We start from the raw sequence: 20019 nt of genomic DNA, 5'->3' as shown, positions 1-20019 counted from the left end.
CATGAAGAGAAACGAAGTATAACGTGTATTATGCGCTATGTTCGCCGGAAATAAAGCAAATGGATCACGTATCCAACAATGGAATATATTTTCCGTAACTTATTCGCGTTCCGAAACTTTTATGGAAACTGCATTGTGAGAGACATGTAAAATATTTTATATAAATACTATTTTGCTTTATATTTGATTTTTGATAGGAATTTTTAATTAAGCGTTACAAAAGTATCAAAGTCTATATAATAATCTATATAATTTAAATTAATTCTAATTATAAATTAAATACAAATTAATTAAATGGAATATATATTTGGGTCTCTCTCATATTATATTTTTAATTATCATACTACATTAAGTCTCTTTATAATAATTTAATAACATATAAATCAATTAAAATATTAATTTATTAAATTACTATATTGATCAAATATAAAGATAAATATGCGCTTCTTTGCAATTTCAAAAACCATTATTAATATAATGTGATCCTTCCCTACTACTACAGAGAAATTATTATATGTTATATTTCATTCCAACTGCAATATAACAGAAAGCAAGATTATACATGATTATCATGATTTCGACAACATTGCTGTCATAATATGCAGTTAAGCTCATTACAACAATCACTATTAACACGATATATTTTAATTTCCCAAAATGAATTAAATCATGCATCTGCTTTCGTGAGTATATAATGAATATGTATGTAGCAATGTAATCAGAACTAATGATAAAACGTATTTTCAATTATAATTAAAAGAGTAGTTTATTAAGAAAATACATAGATGTGTGTGTGTTTCTATATAAAAATTCTTTTTATGTACCCATGTAAAAAATAAAAATTAAATTAAAATTAAAATGCATTATAAGCATACTTAAAAGGGAAAGTTGAGAGGGTGAGTTACATGGGTGAATTATGTTAGACAGTTTAAAATAGAAGCTAAAAATATAACTATATGTATACGTCTTTTTTTTGCGAAAAATGCGCAGTGTATTAAGCCCGTAAGGCGTCACAGAATGCAATTAATTCCGACTCTCTTTGCCGACTTACATTAACTTGTCGCGACATATTACGTTCCCCTAGTTGGCTCCTCGTTTTGAATAAAGAAGTTTCTCGACATATTACATTTTTCTTTATCAGCCATTCGATGCAATTGAAAATTCAAGCGTTCCATTTGCAATTTGATAATTAAAATTTAATAAGTCACATGAATAATTATTTCATAAACGCAGATATAAGCCATTATGTATCTGCGACGAGACGTCAATCGGATTAATGATTCCGCAGCGAAAAATACACGAGATGAAATGGAGAAAAAATTTTTTTATGTCGCAGAAAAAGGAAATATACTTGTTATACGTAGTGAGCACTAAGCCCGTTCTCTCCTGGCAGTCATTAGTACAATAAAGCTGTGCATGAAACCACACGGAAAAAGTTAATGCTGTGGAACGCAGCGTACCTTCCATTAATTCCCAAGCGACCAACTTTTGCAACGGAAAATTTTACTTCTGCATTGGTAATGTATCTCCCTTCCTCCTCGCTTCGAAATATAATTATATTCGATTAAAAAACCATCTTGTATTGAGCAAAGTCATTAAAGAACAATTAACGTACAAAGTTATCTTTGTTCCATCTTTATGACCTGATCTTATTCGAAAGCAGTTATTACTCTAGCGGTTATTATCTAGCAATTTTCTTATGTTAGAGAGAGAGATAGAGAGAGAGAGAGAGAGAAAGAGAGAGAGAGAGAGAGAGAGAGAGACAGAAAGAGCAAATAATTTTTTAATTTTCTATAAATTATTATAAAATCATATGTCAGATTATCTCATATATACATATATGAGAATTCTATGTGGAAAATTAAAAAATTATGCCCACAATTACATTTAAATGTAAATAAATAGGAAATATACACGTTCGCTCATACAATTCTTATTTAATTTTATATCGCAAATAATCAAAGTTTTATTCACACGTAGATACGTTTGTAAGTCGTTTCAACGGAATTCTCGCAATATATTAAGGTAATGGAACGTTACAGTGCAACGAAAACTATAGAACTGTCCCTGGTAGAACCGCAAAGCCCACAGAGAGTCCCAGACGCTATCGTGGGGGTATCCCACACACATACAAGCAGTATAACGCTGCAGTCGGCTTTACGAGCTTCTGCTTGATATTAAGTGCCTTATGAATACGAACACACTACGAAACACCGTCTGCATGCGTGTAGCTTTACGAATTAATATGATCGATGCCCGCAGATAACCGAGGTTAAAGGGGATGTGACCGTTTTCTTCTGCTAAAGACTAAAAACACTCAGAATAATCTACCCTGAAATAAAGAAGAAAGAGAAAAGGAGAGAGGTGCACCTCGTCCAGATAATTATCGATATTTATCGATATCTTTAATTTCAAAGAGGCAAATCTTTTCATTAATTAAAAAGTTATAAGTTATATAAAATACTATCATTTAACATATTTATAAACTTTTTATATATGTGTTTGTTATTAGAGTTATATTTGAGTTATATTATGATATACGATATTAGAATTACATTTAATGCTAAAAGGTGTAATTTAAATATTTTGTTTTTTTACAATATTTATTTTTCATAAATATCTACAAATTTAAATTGTTATTCTATCATATAAAACTGGATGTTTATTTGGCTTTAAAATATTGCTCGCTCTCTCTCTCTCTCTCTCTCTCATCCCCTCTCTTTTTTCTCTCACACACATAAATGGATTTTATTTTAATAAAAATTTTAATTAAAAGAGAGGGAAATCAATCTTAATAGCCAAAATATTTAATACTGAATAAAATACAAAATAATTATATAAAATCTTAAAAAAAAAAAAAAATTGCAATTTCATGGAAAAATTTATATTACGATAAGCATATGATGCATATTAAATAAAATAATAATAATAAAACAAATTATTTTAATATATATTTTAATATATATGCAAACAATATTTGTAAATAATATGTATCTGATTTATTCCGATACTAAATAAACTTGATGTCAACATTCCTGTTTACTATTCCGATACTGTAATTCTCTAAAATCGCTTGTCTATTCGATATCGCGCGATTGAATATCTCTAATATCCTGTCCAGAGCGCGATTTCGGCGCACCAAATTTGACCCGCGCAATATTGTCGAAACTCGCTTCCGAAACTCGCCGTTACAACGCTGAATCCCCGTGGATTCCAATATCCGCGGCTCCATTATTCTTCGCCGTCGAAACACGGGCTAAATTGCTCCCCGAATGACATTCTGCAGGAAAAGCTAATCCTGCATCATGGTCGCGAAATGTAACCTAGTGCAAATGTATAATGCATATGTGCAAAATAATCGATTACAACCCAGACGAAAGCCAAGTAAAATAAAACAGTTAAACCTCTTGACTAAATCAATTTCTAAAAATTTGCGAAAATATGTATAGTAAAAATAAAAATATGTAATATATTCTTTCCGACTATATTTAAGATGTTAGATAAAATATAATAGAATAATTAAATTCATGGAAAAGTACAAACACTATTTTAATTAGAGTGTAATATATACTCGCAATATATTACTCTATAAAATATTATTCTACAGAATTGAAATGTATATTGTTTTATAAAATAAACTATAACCCAATAAATTTCTGCTAATGTATATAATATCGTACTATAAATAAATATATATATATATATATATAAATATGACTTTTTCAGATATGAATTTATAATGATGATTAATGGAATTAATATACCTGTTTAATAAAATATAATTCACCTTTTCGTGAGTAGTAATCGATTAATTACTCGCACGAGTTCCGTTTAAATTATTCCAGGACGAGTCCATGATAATCGCCATGTGTACGACACAACTATAATTGATCTTGGGACAATGTAACTAACAATAAATGTCCGCGATTATGAAATGTCCAACAGTATAGAATAAAATTTTATTTTAATATAGCAAAATATTTAATTATATTAACGAATAAAAAATCTTCAACAGCAAAGTAAATATGAGAATTATACGTCCATTAAATTAAAAAATTATAAAAGTTAATAAATTTTAAAAATATGACAGAAAAAATAAGTTATAATAATTTATTAGAATAAAATTATAATAATAATAAATAATCTGCAAAATAATATTTAATAATTTAATAAAAAAAATTAATTTAGAATAATTCATATAATTATGCTATTTATTTTAAATTAATCATTATCTTTTAATAAATTAATAATAAAAAGATAATTTTTAAAAAGATAATATGAAATCGTTTTGCCATTAAAAACGTGAAAAATGCAAATCGATAAAAAAATTGATTTATACTATATTTGTTCTCAATATTCTTCAACATTTGTCTGGATAATGAATGACTTAGCTGACTTTTCGTAATCAATTAATGATTACTCATGTAAAAATGATGAAACTGAATATTTCATCGTGACATAGTCACCAAAAAATGTTTTCGCTTTCGCTAGAATTCAATCAATAGATAATATCACTCACCACTTTGTCGTCCGCGTAAATGATCGATGATCTCGGTGCTCCGTTGACGAGCACGGCAAGAAGGGCAGTGATGAGGACGTGACGCATCATCTTCGCAAGGGAGCGAATCAGTCCAGCTTCTCCAACAAGAAGATGCAACACCGATACAACACTCGCGACAGATCGTTCCGATGTTCTTCACGACCGAGAGTTCACGCGAACTCGATAACAATTAAAAAACGAAGGCACTATCAAAGTCTAATATACCGACGAGATCACACACCACGAGTAATAATGATACTTTGAGTGCCTTGGGAATATTCAAGTAACGAAGATGAAGATTCAACCGACGATTTAGAGTAATCTCTTCGGAATAATCAAAGTGCACGCCAAGTAGAACAGATCGAGATTCCACCGGTTGGTCTCTCGAGTCTCTTCAGGATCTTCTATCCACGAAATACGAGGCAGTAGGGAATGAAGATTCCACCCCAATGAGTGATTCGGAGAATCCGTTTAGGACGATCAAAGCATGGGGTAGCCAGAACAGGAATCCCACTGAATAATTCCTTCAATAGCTGATAATCCTTCAATAGTTGATAATCCCGATAATCTTATCAAGTTATTCGCAAAATGCAAAATATCTAAAATATAAATACTCGTCGGTCTCTTCAAAATTTTCTCAAAAGATGCAAAATCTCAGTATTTTCGAATAAAAAACTGTCACTCTAATCGATATTTGTCGCTGCCAATGAATGGGAATTGGCAATCACTCTCGTTGAATTTATGGGGTGATGGGAACACATTCACATGATCAGACGTTGTCTACGCCTTCAGAGACAAACTGAAACTTTTCTCCTTCACCGATCGTTTCTCCCACCGATGGGTGCTCCTCCTGCTTCCTTTTTTTCCACTTCTTCTTCTTCCTCTTCTTCGTTCGTCTCGACCGACCGCAACGACGGTGATTAACTGATGCTCCGTGTCGTTGCTTACTTACTTTGCTTCGCGCTTCTTCCTTTCCCTCTTCCTTTGCGTGAATCGGCCGACTTTCGTCAACTCGGTTGTCCTCTTGCGCCGCCCGCGGCGATGACGACGACGGCGATGATTACCGGCTTCTTCGTACTTTCCTCCGAATTCGGGTTTTCCAGCGGCTGGCACGTCCATCCGCCGACCTGTGTAATGGAACACATTTGCTCATTAGAAAAAAAATTCATCCAAATTTATTATGTTATTGTAAGAATCAATATATTATATATAAGATTTATTTTTTTAATTATTTTATCGAATATGCCTAAAATATGTCCTAATACCAGTTTGAAATTTTATACAGAAAAGTGTGATCTGACATTTTTCAATAAAACTTAAAAAGCTGTACATTGTCAGTTTATTACATTAAACCATACTTGGTAATTATACTTAAAATTTAATTACATTTGTAATTAAAAACTAGTTTAATTAAAAAATAAGCCGGTTGTGGAATCATAAAATACGCAAAACGTCAAATACTTAAATTTATTATTGCAGGATTACAGAGATAAAAAGAGAAAAAACGGAAAGAAAAAAAATATTTGTTTAATATCACAGTCGGAAGACCACAAATCAAAATTTATTCCCGACAGAAACTGTCTGAGTGGAGGGGACAAAAAGTATGCAAACTTCATCGGGCCCTTTAGTTCCAAGTACGGTTTCAGAAGAACCATTTGACGACTCGCGCGAAACAGTGCTCTTTTGTATTCGACACGATAAACGACTGCCGGGCTTAATGGCTCCGAAGAGCCCCGATTTCTCGTCACCTTTGAGAAAAATGGGAGGCAGCAGAACGGAGGAGAGGAAATTAAGTTGAATTTCAACCGGGGCCGAGAAAGAATCGCTCGAAAAAGAATGTCATGAATTTTTATGACTCACTGTATATCGAGTACACATGATACGAAAAGTAATCGATACGTGAAGTACAAACCAACACGTATTCCAAAACTTATTTAAATTATAAATAAGACAGAACATTTTTGTCTAAACTATTTTGTTTTAAACTATTTATTTATTTACGATATTATGATATTATTATTTAGTGAACGAGATGAAAGAAATATAAATGCGATACATCAAATGTCTCTTAATATATTAATATTTAATACGTATATTGATTTTTTATATTGACGATAGTTATTAAGACAATTAATATTAAAAGTCAGAAAATTATGCAAAAAAAATGGAGTTTATTAAAATTCAATCAATCACATTAAATCTATCGAATAATTTTGAATCTATGATATTATTCAGAAAAAGTAACGCAATATGCACATAGTACGTAATATGTATCAATAAAAGAAGAGAAGAAAGAGAAAAAGAAAGTGTTGCTCCTATTCTATTATTGAGGTAACATCGTGCGCACGTGTTTTCGAAATTGACATAGAACTTCGAAACCTTGTAATCGTATTCAAATTTCAAACTGAACAAGTTCTCAGGAGAATATTAAACAGACAGTTGAAAGTAGATAATAGAATTCAAGAAAACATAATTAAATCTTGTCTCACGCCGGATAAAGTCGCGCACGCGTTTGATGAGAATTTCATTCGGTCTCTTTTGTCTTACTATAGCATTTAAGGTTTAAAACAGAAATAAGAATTTAGCGTTTTAAAGCGGAGATAAAAATTTCAGTAAACTTAATTAAGTCACTTATTTTTTAATTTTAAATTTAATAAAATCAATATATGTGGAAAAATGTACATGTAAAATATTATGTATGTAATACTAAATTTTTATAGAAATATTTAAAATTTTTTAATTAATATATATATATATATAATCAAAATTGCATATATTATCATTATTATTACATTAAATATTGTACACATATTAAGCTTAAATAAAAATTATAAAATTACACAATAAAATGTCTTTCTAAAAAATTTTAAATATTTCTATAAAAATTTAGTATTACATACATAATATTTTACATGTACATTTTTCCACATATATTGATATATATATATATATAAAGAGAGAGAGAGAGAGAGAGAGAGAGAGAGAGAGAGAGAGAGACAGAGAGAGAATATTTTTATATTAAATTATTAAACAGATTAGTAATAAATGTATTAGATAAAATGTAAAATATTGTTAAATATATTTTAATGAAATAATATAACTATTTCGATTATTAGACTGTGGAATACCTATGTTTTTTATTCGTATAATAAATCATGTAATAAATAGGTCGTTAACGTATTAAATCGCGAAGGTTCACAATTTTACAAAACAACGTGAAAACGAGAAGGCCATCGCCAATTGACCGATTGAGCAAAAAAGATTGGAATCAAAGCGGAACGATCGTCATCATCCGATGGTTGGAAAAATAACGGGAATGGGGACATGAGATAATAGGAAGCCGATCGGGCTGGCACGACCGGAAACCGGAAGGAGATCAGCATGCGGGACCGAAAGAACGAGAGGATCGTTATCGCCGGGAACGTGCCAACGCGAACAGGCTGACCTCGTTTCGTCGTCTCGTGTCTCGATAATCACTGGCATTCTTTGCCGCATGGTTGCCTATCCGCCTGCGACATCTCGGCGTTTTCATCTCGTGTCCTTAACAACAATTTTTCCCGTCCTCGTGAATCGATTTCTCGACAAAACAAACGAATTCTAGCTGAATTCATTTTTAGATATAATCTCGATCACAGAGGTTTATGAAGAATCTCTGTAAAATAAATATTTTTCACGGACTAGCGATATGTCTTCCGAGTTTTCTCTATCTCTTTTCTCTATCTTAAAAATAGTACAAACACAAAATTCGAAAATTTCTATTCTTTCCGTTAGAAAATTTACTTAAATTTGGCCAAAACTTTGTAGATAAAAAAAGCAAGAAATTGAAAGATTAGCTTATATAAAAATGTAATATTCCTCTTTAATTACGAAACTGATATATACAATAATTTTAATTGAATAAATTTTCCTAAGACGTTAAATGAAAAAAGTGCAGGTGAAACAATCGAGTGGAGTGCGCAATCTCTCTATCAGGGCATTGACATATGAGTCTTTCTTTCTTTCTTTCTTTCCGCAGTAAACACAACAGATAAAAGGCCGCACGGATTCAAGGAGAAAGAATCGGTCGAAGACCCTAAAGAGATAGCAATACTTTTGTTTGAGTGGCCTTTCAATCGCCTTTAAATCTATATTCGCACTTTCTATTATGATGCCACACAAAATCCCACAAACATCATCACGAGACGATCTTGCAAAAGCTTCGACTTTACACATAAAGAAGAATTATATTTTTTTAAATTTTTTGGCAAGAAAAAATTACATTAAAAAATATTGCCAATGTAAAATAAAAATTTAATATGTAAAATTAAATAGTAATAAAATATATATAATTAATTCAAATAGATAACTCTTCTCTAATTTCTCTTTAATAATTTAAATTAAAATAACAATTAAAATAACAATTATATAAATCTATTCAATTCAATCACATTTTATCAAAACTTGGTTACTTGTACAAAATAGCAAACAAAATAATGAAGAATGAAACTATATTCAAGATGTAATTAGTGAGATATAAATTAAGGAAAAAAACAATTCATTGTAAGAGAATAATTCCAAAGGAAACGACAATATTTAACATGAAATAGCTCTCTGTATCGTTTTTGTGTAAAAGATAATGGTCAACTATTTAACTACCGCAACCGCAACACAAGAGTAAAAACGTGATAAAAAAACTGCATAGTTACAGGGCGAAATGTAGTGTAAAGTGTTACACATGCATAAAATAAATAAACAAGGAATTATTTAAAAATTATTATAATTTCCTATCAAGCTTCAAATCATTTAGCCGTTACTTAAACAATACTAAATTACTTTTTTTTATTTTTTGTAATTATATTAATTTTCTTATAGCAAGCACTTAAAAATTGCTAAACGAAATAATATCAAAATGCAACGGAACGAAAAATATAATTTCGTAATCGAAGAAATTTATTTTTCAAAGAGATTTATTTTCCAAATTCAATCGACGCACTTTCTTTTTTTTGTAATTTACTCTCGTATCTCGCTTATACGTCCAGAAAATCTATATATGCTTTCAGGATTGTATATTTTAGAGTCTCTTGTATTTCCGGAAAAAAATTGAAAAACGTGAAGGGAAGAGGATACGGAAGAAAAAAAGATATCCATAAAGTCATCACTGCCCATCTCGCGCAAGTATTTTCTGAATAGTGAAAGCCCTTCTATTCTACTTTCATCCTCTACTCTCATTTAGTTTATGATGTTTATAGATATATTTTAGAACAATCTCTAAAAAATAATTTGATAAACGTAAAAAACAGACTCTAGACAAATTGTATTACATAATCTGCTTTCGAAAAACTGCGAAATAATGCTTAGCGAGTTAATTTTCTTTATTTTGTAATATATATTTATAAATAAAATTAATAGCAAAAAATAAACTGTAATTTAATTTTACAATATATATCTTTTTCATATTTAAAACTTGTTTAACTTATTTAAACTCTGAATAATGTTTATCTATAATAATGTAATTTTATTTATATTTTATATTTTATTTTCTTATATTTTATGTACATAAATATATTTTTTTCATAGAGAAATCAAAAAAGAAATCAAACGTGCATCTCCTCGCTCTATAGGGAAATGGTCTGAAAAGCTGCAATACAGTATCATTATTTAAATCGGCAGCGTCTCTATTTGCCTGCATTAAAAATGCATTCGATTCTTGAATCTAGACTGAAATATATTGCGCGCACTTGTCAGCATGAATCAACTTGGTCAGCACTCAGAGGATTTTCCACAGAGCACGCTAATGTAAATAATTCACCCGGTATGCTAATCGCGTCTAAATCGATCTACACCGATAATTCGTTCTTAGGCGCCATAACGAAGATATTACAACATAACTTTACTGATTGTGAGTAAAAAATTTTTTATTTAAATCGTGCTTAAGATAAGTGTCTCAATCAATTTCTCGCATTGCATTACACATTAAAATTAATTATACGATTATTTATAGTTTAAATTCGCGATTTAGCGATTAAAAGTTATTTATTGCTTGGTTCGATAAAACCGATTTCACCAAGTAATAATTCGGTAATAAAATTCCCAATTATTCCGTGCAAATTTTTAATTAGTCACGCTATATCTTTGAAATAACGTTTAAAATCGAAATTCTATTAAAGCGAAGATAATTGTACAGATTTAAAACTAATTACTAAACAAAATTTTACAGTTTGTTTGAGTTTAAAATTTAATTCATCAAGTTTACACTTTTTAATTTACAATAAATATCAATTTTTTTACACACACATGTACATGTGTATCTCTCATTATCTCTCTAACATCAGCATAATTTTATCATAAAAAAATATATAAATTTACAAAAATAAATTTACCTACATACCTTTTTCCATTTTTTTTCACATTATTTTCAATCTATGAAACAAATTTCCATTTACTGTATTCGCGGAGCTTCTAAACAAAATTCTGTTTCGCGTTCGAAAAAATTACGTTATCAAATTTTTTTGAGAATTAATAAACTCTTTTTATCAATAAACTATTTTCGCTTTGTGAAAGTTAAACTTGATTTTTGTTTAGCAATTTGAAAACATGACATGACAGGATATGCAACATGTCCATTCGTCCATTCCGGAAAAAAATCGATCTGAAATTTGAATGTCATATACGCTCCCATTCACACACACACACACACGCATCGACGTAACGCACAAAAAATTCAGCACGTTTCGCTCCTCATTTCCGCCCTTTTCCTCTCTGCCGTACGTTTACATAGCCACACATATGCACACTCATATGCACATGCACATGTACACAAGCACATGAATTATTTATTTCTCATAATCGTCATTCATGATCCCGATGCAAAGGCAACGTTCATTAAGGATTATCCTTTTTTTAACGAAAGGTTTTACTTATAAAAACCAATAATTTATTTTTATCAATGTCTTAAAAATATATTAGAGTACTATATTAAATATGAATATTATATAGTGTTGTATTCTTGTAATTTTGATCTTACGATCATATATAAACACGTTAAAAAACCCCGAAAATAACTTAACTTAATTTACACTATATTAAAAAAAAATTTTTTTTTTTAAGTAACGATCAAAATATGCACTGTCTTAAAAAATCAGACTCGTTGCTGAATTTAATCGTCATACTGATCTCTACGTGTCAGTATTGAAACGATCGTTCTGCACACTCTGCACACATTCGACAACGGTGCGACAACGTTGCAATTGCATCGGGGAAACCTTTTCGGAGACAAAGCTCGAACGTACAATGCTGCAAACGGTGCGATTCGCGCTATCATCTCCGCGACGACGACGTCATTTCCTGTTCTCGGCGGCGAGGTCAGTCGCGTTAATCCCAGGAGGGTCGCGAATACATACTTGCGCACCCTTTTCGACGAGAGAGAGAAAGAGAGCAACACCCACGTGCGAACAGTGCGCCGCGTGCCGCGCGACTGACGCCCGACGCCCGACTCCTTCGAGGGCCCACTCTGTGGTCCCTCCCCCCACTGCCCTCCCACTCTGAGAATGTATCTTCGTTCCGCTACCGGCCGAACTAAACGAGAAAGCGAAAGAGAGAAAAGAAAATGAAAAAGAGAAAGAAGAAAAAAAAAAAGAGTCCTTCTTCCGAAGAAGACGAATTTAAAATTCTGTTCCTCTTTTCTCTTTATCTGTATATTGCTCTATAGAAGTTGCTGGACCAAACATATAAATATGAGTTTCGATTTCCGATCGTTGAGAGTAATAAACTCATTTTACGCGAAATGTATTGCTCTTTCTTCCGTAAGATTGGATGATTTATTTTATATTTATGTCAATAATCTTTTTAACGTGGCAACATATTTGAAATATATAAAAGTTAAAATAAACATTATTAAAGAAGCTTGATAACAATTTTCAAACAATTTTAAATAATTGTTCGTTTCATTTATTTTATAATAGATCTCGAATATATTCGTTACATATAATAATAAAATCGTTATTTACTTTTATGCATTCTGACATTGTTATTATCAATTTATATTTATATGTACTGTGTTATATATACTGTGTTATTATTAAATGTGTATTATTACATAATATCATATTTATTATTGCGTAATAAATAAACAAAAAACTATAAAATTTTATTTACATACATTTGTTAAACTTTATTTTTCAAGTTTATTATAATGTATTAATTACTTGTTGAATTAATCATTTAGATTTGTCATGAAAATTTTTAAGCTAAATTATGATAATTTTAATTTAAAAATTTTACAGCAACAATAAAAGCGATATTTAGTAAAGATGATGAAAACATTAAATTTTAAGAACGATATTTCTATCTAGCGCTCTCAAGAAAAAAGTATGTCAGATCTCAAGAAACTAAAGTTATGCAGCTAATTTGTATGCATGATGTCCCAGACTCATCTTGCCTTTTAATCTAACAAGTTCAGTTAAGCTGAGAAAAATGGTTTTGTTCCAATGTAAAGATATTGATAATGAACAATTTAAAGTCACAAAGATTGAAAAATTACATGTATAACATACTTTATTATACAATAGAAATTCAAAAGCGTCTGAAAACTTTGATATTATCCAGAAAATCGGAAATCAAGGAGTCAGAAAAAGAAACGCTAAATTTATCGAAGAATTTATAACTGAATGAAAAGCAAACATCGAATCTAGGACATCATGTATAATTATCAGAATTATGCAGAAAAGAGACTAATTGAGCTGCAAAAACTGAATAGATTTTCAGCGAGTCCACACAGCTTTTAAAAACAATTAAATTGTAACTTTCACGAATACGAAATCTAGGTTAAGGGCTAATACTATTGAAATTAATCAAAATCAAAGAAAAACATGTACGAATAAAACTCTCACATACATGTATTTCTCTTGGCGTTCATTCAAGAATTTCCGTCTTTTTGTTTTCTCGCGACGTGTCTTTTTTCATTGAGCGCCCACAAAAGAAAACATTTGATATAAAAGTTCGAGGTCTTCGTATTCTAGTAATTGCAAAAGTAATTTTGGCCGATATCTCTCACAATCAGAATTATGATTCATACTGATCACGCTGTCAAAGATTCTACTCTTCTCTTAGTCTTATTTAATTAATGTTTTTTTCGCTTTCTCTCTCTCTCTCTTTTCTTTTTAAATACATTAATACACTAATATTTTTTTCTCACTTTCTATCCTGTATTTTTATTTTTAAATTACATTGCAACTTCAATAATAAATAATATATAATAATTAATAATTCATAAAAAATAATAATTCATTTTTAAAATATTAAAAATAGTAAATTTTCACAAATGTTTCTTAAAAAAAAAAAAAAAACAGACTATTAACAGTTATTATCATTATTATTATTGCATATCAATGTAAATGTTGTAAGTTTTATTTTTACTTTAAAATATGTCATATGTAATATTATATAGATTTTAAAAGATTATAAAAAGATCGTAAAAAATCCCGGGCACACTGATGTCCCCCGTCTTCCCTGTCTTTCGCACACCTACTCACAAGCAAACAGAGGGCCCCCGTCCTCGCGCGTTGGCGAACCGGGTATGCGGGTGACATACACGTACACGTACCGTCCGGAATCACACGGTGCACACGAAAATGGTAAGAGCGATTTATTAAATTGACAAGATAAACGATGTTCTCTCCCGTAACACGCGAGAATCGATTCTACTAAAACGGACAATCGTGAAAATGCAAATAGAGAATTACATGTCCTCCTTGTGGGACCGGCTGATTATTCGTCGTGTTGCATGATGAGACTGAACAAAGGGCCTCACAGCGTGACGTCGTCCAGAAAATTCATAAAAGTCGGGGTGAAAAAAAGATAAGTCTGATGTAAATAAAAATGCAGATGCAACTGAAGGCACAGCTCTCTCTTTCTATTCAGTTTATCTTTTCGTTCCATTATTGAGTTTATGCTTTCAAATATAGTTTGTATCTTTCTAAATTTTCTATTTGTATTCTTTCTTTTACAATAGCTTGAATATATGTCTATCTTATTTTGAATCGTAAAAAGCATAAAAAAAACTAAAGTGATTATATGTATTAAAATTAACGTGAAAGTTATCGATAATCAAATTTCTCCTTTCATAGATTATTTTTATTTTTTTTTTTGCATTACTATCTATACTCATTTCTTTAATTCTTCTGTTCTATAATCTTTAAATTTGCATTCCTTACATTATATTATCATGCATTTATATTTTTTATTATAATTTAGCTTGACCTAATTTCAAGTTTTAACAGGCAGTTTTTATAGCAAAAAAAAAATATTATATTTTACATCATATTTCATGAGGAAATAGTTCAGGCAATATAAAAAAGAATGAATAACTCGAAAGACATTAAAGCATGCAAGACACCTCGTTCGAAGAAAGCCAACAGTAAAAATCCACACACGGTTATAGCGGTTGAGTGCGACAAAAGTAATTGCGATGTAAATAAATGGAAATGCACGAGAGCGCACACAGCACGTGTATACGCAGAGAACGAGGTTGAATTTAATACCGTACGTCGTGACATTTTCCGTAATCCTGTCATACGTATGCATGTAACCTATATGTATGTGCGCGCGCGCGCGCGCGCGTGTATGTGTGTACATGTGTGTAGATCTTTCAGGGGATTCGTGGGTTGCACGAATTCAATGACGGACGAGCACTGAACGCACCTGATCCCCATTAACGATACTCACAGGACATCTTAATCCTACCCTCTTCCCTTTTCCCTTCTCGATAGTTGGGTAACTACACGACCAAATTATTGACTTTACACGGCATATTAATTAAAGCATGTAATCAATAGAAGTAATCTGCGTCTTTTATATTGTGAAAACTATAATTGACGGGAAATATTGTATATATGTGTGTGTATAATTATTTAAAATATTAAAAAAATTGTCTTTCAGATTTTCTTCTATTTTTTATTTCGTCTAAAAGCTTTCTTTCTAACGCAAGAATTTAAAAAGAAAATTCCAAACATATCTTTTGTCATCATTCATATTTTTATTTACTCGAGATATATTGTATATATCTTGAACGAATAAAAATATGAATAACAAGAGATGTGTCTTACATTTTCTTTTTAAATTCTTGCGTTAATAGAATGCTGATATATAGAGTGACAATGGAAATGATATATCACAAGTATTACATGTTATAATTCAATCCGTATTATAATTACTAACGAATAATTATGATCTGATTTTGTTCAATAGTAACAAAGTTATTACATGTATATTTTATCGTAGAATATTCCTCCGCTATATATACGTTATACAATTTATATTTTTATTAAATATTGCTATCAAATTTCAAATACATTTACCAATGCAATCATGTCATGTAATTAATGAATTAAATTGCAACTAAATTTCATAAATTAAATTAATCGTGAAAACTATAATAATTAATTAACAAAATTAAAATAATTATGATATATATATTTGAATCTGACAATAACAAATGACACGTTAATTTTTTCAATAAAGGTGCGGATGAGACAATTCACAAGACTTGTAGCTTGGAGTTGGAAAAATGATCTTGAGGAACGGAATCGGAATAGACCATTCGAAAAGCGAGTTACGCAAAGTTAAGGTCAGCTGATAAGCGCCCGATGATATCGACCAACTAATTATGTATACAAAACGCATTGAACCCGAAACGTTTTTAAAACTCATCATCAGCAACGTATGTACAACGGCATGCGATGAATGGGACGGTTAAATCAACGGGCACCGTATGGGCCAACGACCAGCCGCTTCCCGCGAGATAAAAGTACACATTGCGAGATAAGTCCCGCGACGGATTCATCCTGCCCAAGACGTGTGGGTGCTGCGCCGGAAGTGACTATGCCCTCCTGCTTCCCTCCAGTAGGGTGCCGCGACAATCGACACTGACTCTCGCGAAATAGTAAAACCTAAATTTAACCCATTTATCTATCTATTTTTCAATGGTAAAGGGGAATCAAAAAGCGCCTCTTGCAAGATTAATTTCCCATAACGTTTGTGCTTTTCTTGAAATTTATTAATCTAGTGTTTTGCTATACCTTACATTTTTTTATTATTTATTAGATATCTATTTTAGATTAATTTATATATGCAGAAAAAAGTAAAATATATATAAAATCTTTAATTAAAAAAAAAAAATTATAATATAAATTTTCTAATTTTAATCCTAGATTTTATGTTACAAATTAAGTACATAAAAATTTTTAATTATTTAGAATTAATGATTTTTTAAATATTAACATATAAGAGAAGCGATTAATAAATCAGCTGCAGTTTTAAATTTTGAAGGTGTATACAATTACATTACGCATTTGTAATTCATGTATAATGTAATGAATGTTTCTCCATTTGCAAATTATAATTCCGTACGGTGGTGAGATAGCTAAACCGTAAAATGTCAAACGACAGAGCGTTAAAATGCCGTTCGGCGATAAAAGGAAAAGAGGAGGAGATAATGAATAGGTCAGGCGAACAGCAACCGCCTTCGCGAACAATGACGAATAGAGCGGTAAAAAAAAAGCATCGCCTTATGATTGTATTAAATAAAGCGGACGGATAAAAACATTGATACATACAGAAATATCAAAGTGATTCACAAGTAGGCAGGCGCGACACACCGGAAGTCACTGATTGTTCTGAAGGGTGGTGAACTTTTCTGTCAAGGGTCAATCGCCTTTTTGCCAATTAAATGTAGCCGAACCCGGACGAATTTCAATGGTGAGGGAAAATTTAGCGGATGTAAATTTCAAGCTACTCGAGTTATTTGAGTTATACATTTTAAATGGATAGCTAAGAGAAGGATTAAAAAAATATTGTCAGATAATTTCATTTTTTGCTTTCTTTATAATATAATATTTAATTACAATAACTAATAATAATTAATAAATGATTATTTTATAATTATTATTAATATATTAAAACTTAATCTATTTATCTATCTTTTTCAATGATAAAATAGAATCAGAAAACAAATTAAAATTATATATTATTAATTTTAATTACACTTAATGTATTAAATATTGTGTAATGACAATAAATCAATAATAGCGCTTCCGAAATTGTTTCTTTAAAGCAACAATCACATATTGTTCGTGATTATTTAAATTCGAATTATCTATTTGCAAATATCATAATAAAATCAAATAAATAAATGGATAATTAAATGATATTTTGTGTTTGACAGATTGTGAAAGAAATCATAAATGATAATTTTATCCTGATAGCTTTACAATGAGATTGATACAATTATTTAATTCGTATGCACAAACGTGAAATATAATATTTGTCCAACATTAATATTCTACAGCAGATAATGCTATCTTTAATTACGAATATATACGTCAATATATGTTATATGCTCTGTATATGAAGACATCAATTTGATTTAATGAACGAAATTATCGAAATGCAATCTGTTTCCCGGAAAATATAACGCCGCTCGTGAAAAAGGTAATTTAGCGATAAATCGAAAATTACGAGGTCGTAAACGTCGTAAACGATGGATTCTAGTTATAAATTTTGGTTTATGGAACGAAAGAGAAAAATAGATTATTTAATTTAGCAAACATTTTGCATCAATGGCAATTTCGCTAAATCTAAATATGTATATTAATTTAAATATTAAAAATATTTTCAAATGAAAATATCCATGTTTTATAATTCATGTGCGTAAGCAATGTAAATATGAGATTTATTTTAATCAATTTAAAATTTAATTTTTCTTTAAAAAAATTGCGCATGATCCTTTTTTCTAATGTATGAATCAAATTGTAACTATTGAATAAAATTTAATTTGTCCATTTTTTAAATATTAAATATCTTGTTAACCATTATACAAAACACTATATAAAGTATAAAATATAAATTTTTAATAATTTTACTTTTGTAGTTTAGGTAAGATATACATATGTATTATATAGAAAAATTATATCTCTAAGCAAAAATTCGATTTCACTTCTAAAGAAATTTTATTGAAAATTATTTTTTTTTTCTTGTTATTTTTAATAAAATACTTCATTAAATAATTTTATTTGTTCTTTGCTTCATTTCAAATAAGCTTTGTTTAAGCTGAGACCCGACTTAAGTAAAATCTTAAAAGTTAAAGGGGATATAACTTTATTTTCAATGATCAATCATAAAATCGCGGAAAATCCATCTTTCAATGTAACTCAGAATGATTAATTTTTCAATATTTTCTTTTTTTTTTTTTTAAGAAAACATTCCCATAAATTAATTAAAAACACACAAACTTTTTAGTTACCTAATATTAAAATTATTCGTCAATATTTGTAAAATAACTATAAAAATAAATACATAACTACAAATAAATAATTTCCAATAATATTTTTTTTAAGATGTAACATTCTCTCTAAATTATATACTTATATAATGAAAGAAAAAAAAATCTCCCATCTCTCTTCGATAAATTTACTCACCGGTCGCTGCACTGCTGTCGAAAGACCATCGATCGTCCCATCCAAGAATCTCGATACAAACATGTCCTTTTTATCGGGCAACTCAGTTGATTATATTATCCGATCACCACGAGAAAAAATTCTACGAAACGCGAGAACACTTTTCATACGACACTTTCCGCTGTAATACGCAATTTATCGTCGAAAACGCGGGAATCACGGCGATGATTATTTCCCTCGCGATCTGAATTTCATCGCGACGCGGAACCAACATGGCGGTCTCTGTCCCCCGCAGTCATTCCTAACGACAATGGTTCATCGACACCGTTGTTAGGCATAATTTGACAAGACGACTCGTACATAAATATGCGCGCTTACGAGACGCAATATATTTCGCGAAACAAACGTGAGGAGATCGTTCGGCGACAGATGATCGGGCGATGAGAAACTTTTGTCCCGCCATCGGACACGGACACTTCGCGATCGCGATGATCAAACATGATCGATCGTCCGACGCTTACTTTCGACACTCGCGAAATCGTACAACGATCCACGATCGCACGTATCGCGCGCGACGAAGAATCGTGACGAAAACTCGCGCGACGAACGCGACGCCAAAAAGGAGCAACTTTGCGCGCCGATCCGCGGACGCGGCTGCAGATCCAAATGCGGCGCAGCGCGCCAGCTGTAGACTCGCGCGCAGGACGCATGCGCGTAGAGTTGCCGCGATCACCGCGCCGACGGCGACTCGCGTATTACTACCTATTACGTGATCTATGGTCGCTTTAGCGCGAGCGACGCGCGACCCGGCTCACTCCGGAATTCTGTAAACAAAAAGAATATTTAATAATAGGAGTGGCTAAAGTATGAGAAATGTACCAAGAACATAATAAGTAAATAATTATTAAAAGAGGGAGCTTCTTTTATTGTTTTTTTAATATGTAAATAATATAAATGGACATGCAAAATTAAAGAGTTTGCTTAGAAATATATTATTTTATTTGAAAAAAATAACAAGATTCTCTAATGATTATAATGTAACTTTTTTAG

General features: G+C 30.7%; 1 protein-coding gene across 2 annotated transcripts in view; it reads right to left on the bottom strand.

The window, feature by feature from the left end:
* Mmp2 (Matrix metalloproteinase 2) overlaps positions 1 to 19600 on the bottom strand; it is a 169234-nt gene extending 149634 nt beyond the window's left edge. Inside the window, exons 1-2 of one of the 2 annotated variants that reach the window (XM_072890965.1) lie at positions 18991 to 19600; positions 4520 to 5667 (exon numbers count right to left, since the gene is read on the bottom strand). In XM_072890965.1, the coding sequence (XP_072747066.1) occupies positions 4520 to 4609 (90 nt within the window). In that variant the 5' untranslated portion in view covers positions 4610 to 5667; positions 18991 to 19600. Of the gene's footprint in view, positions 1 to 4519; positions 5668 to 11808; positions 11992 to 18990 lie in introns of those variants that run through there. The other variant, XM_072890964.1, reaches the window with a different exon arrangement.
* Positions 19601 to 20019: the final 419 nt, after the last annotated feature.

The sequence above is a fragment of the Anoplolepis gracilipes genome, chromosome 4, assembly GCF_047496725.1.
Source record: "Anoplolepis gracilipes chromosome 4, ASM4749672v1, whole genome shotgun sequence".
In the NCBI taxonomy this organism is placed as follows: Eukaryota; Metazoa; Arthropoda; class Insecta; order Hymenoptera; family Formicidae; genus Anoplolepis; species Anoplolepis gracilipes.
This window is presented reverse-complemented; position numbering and strand designations above follow the sequence as displayed.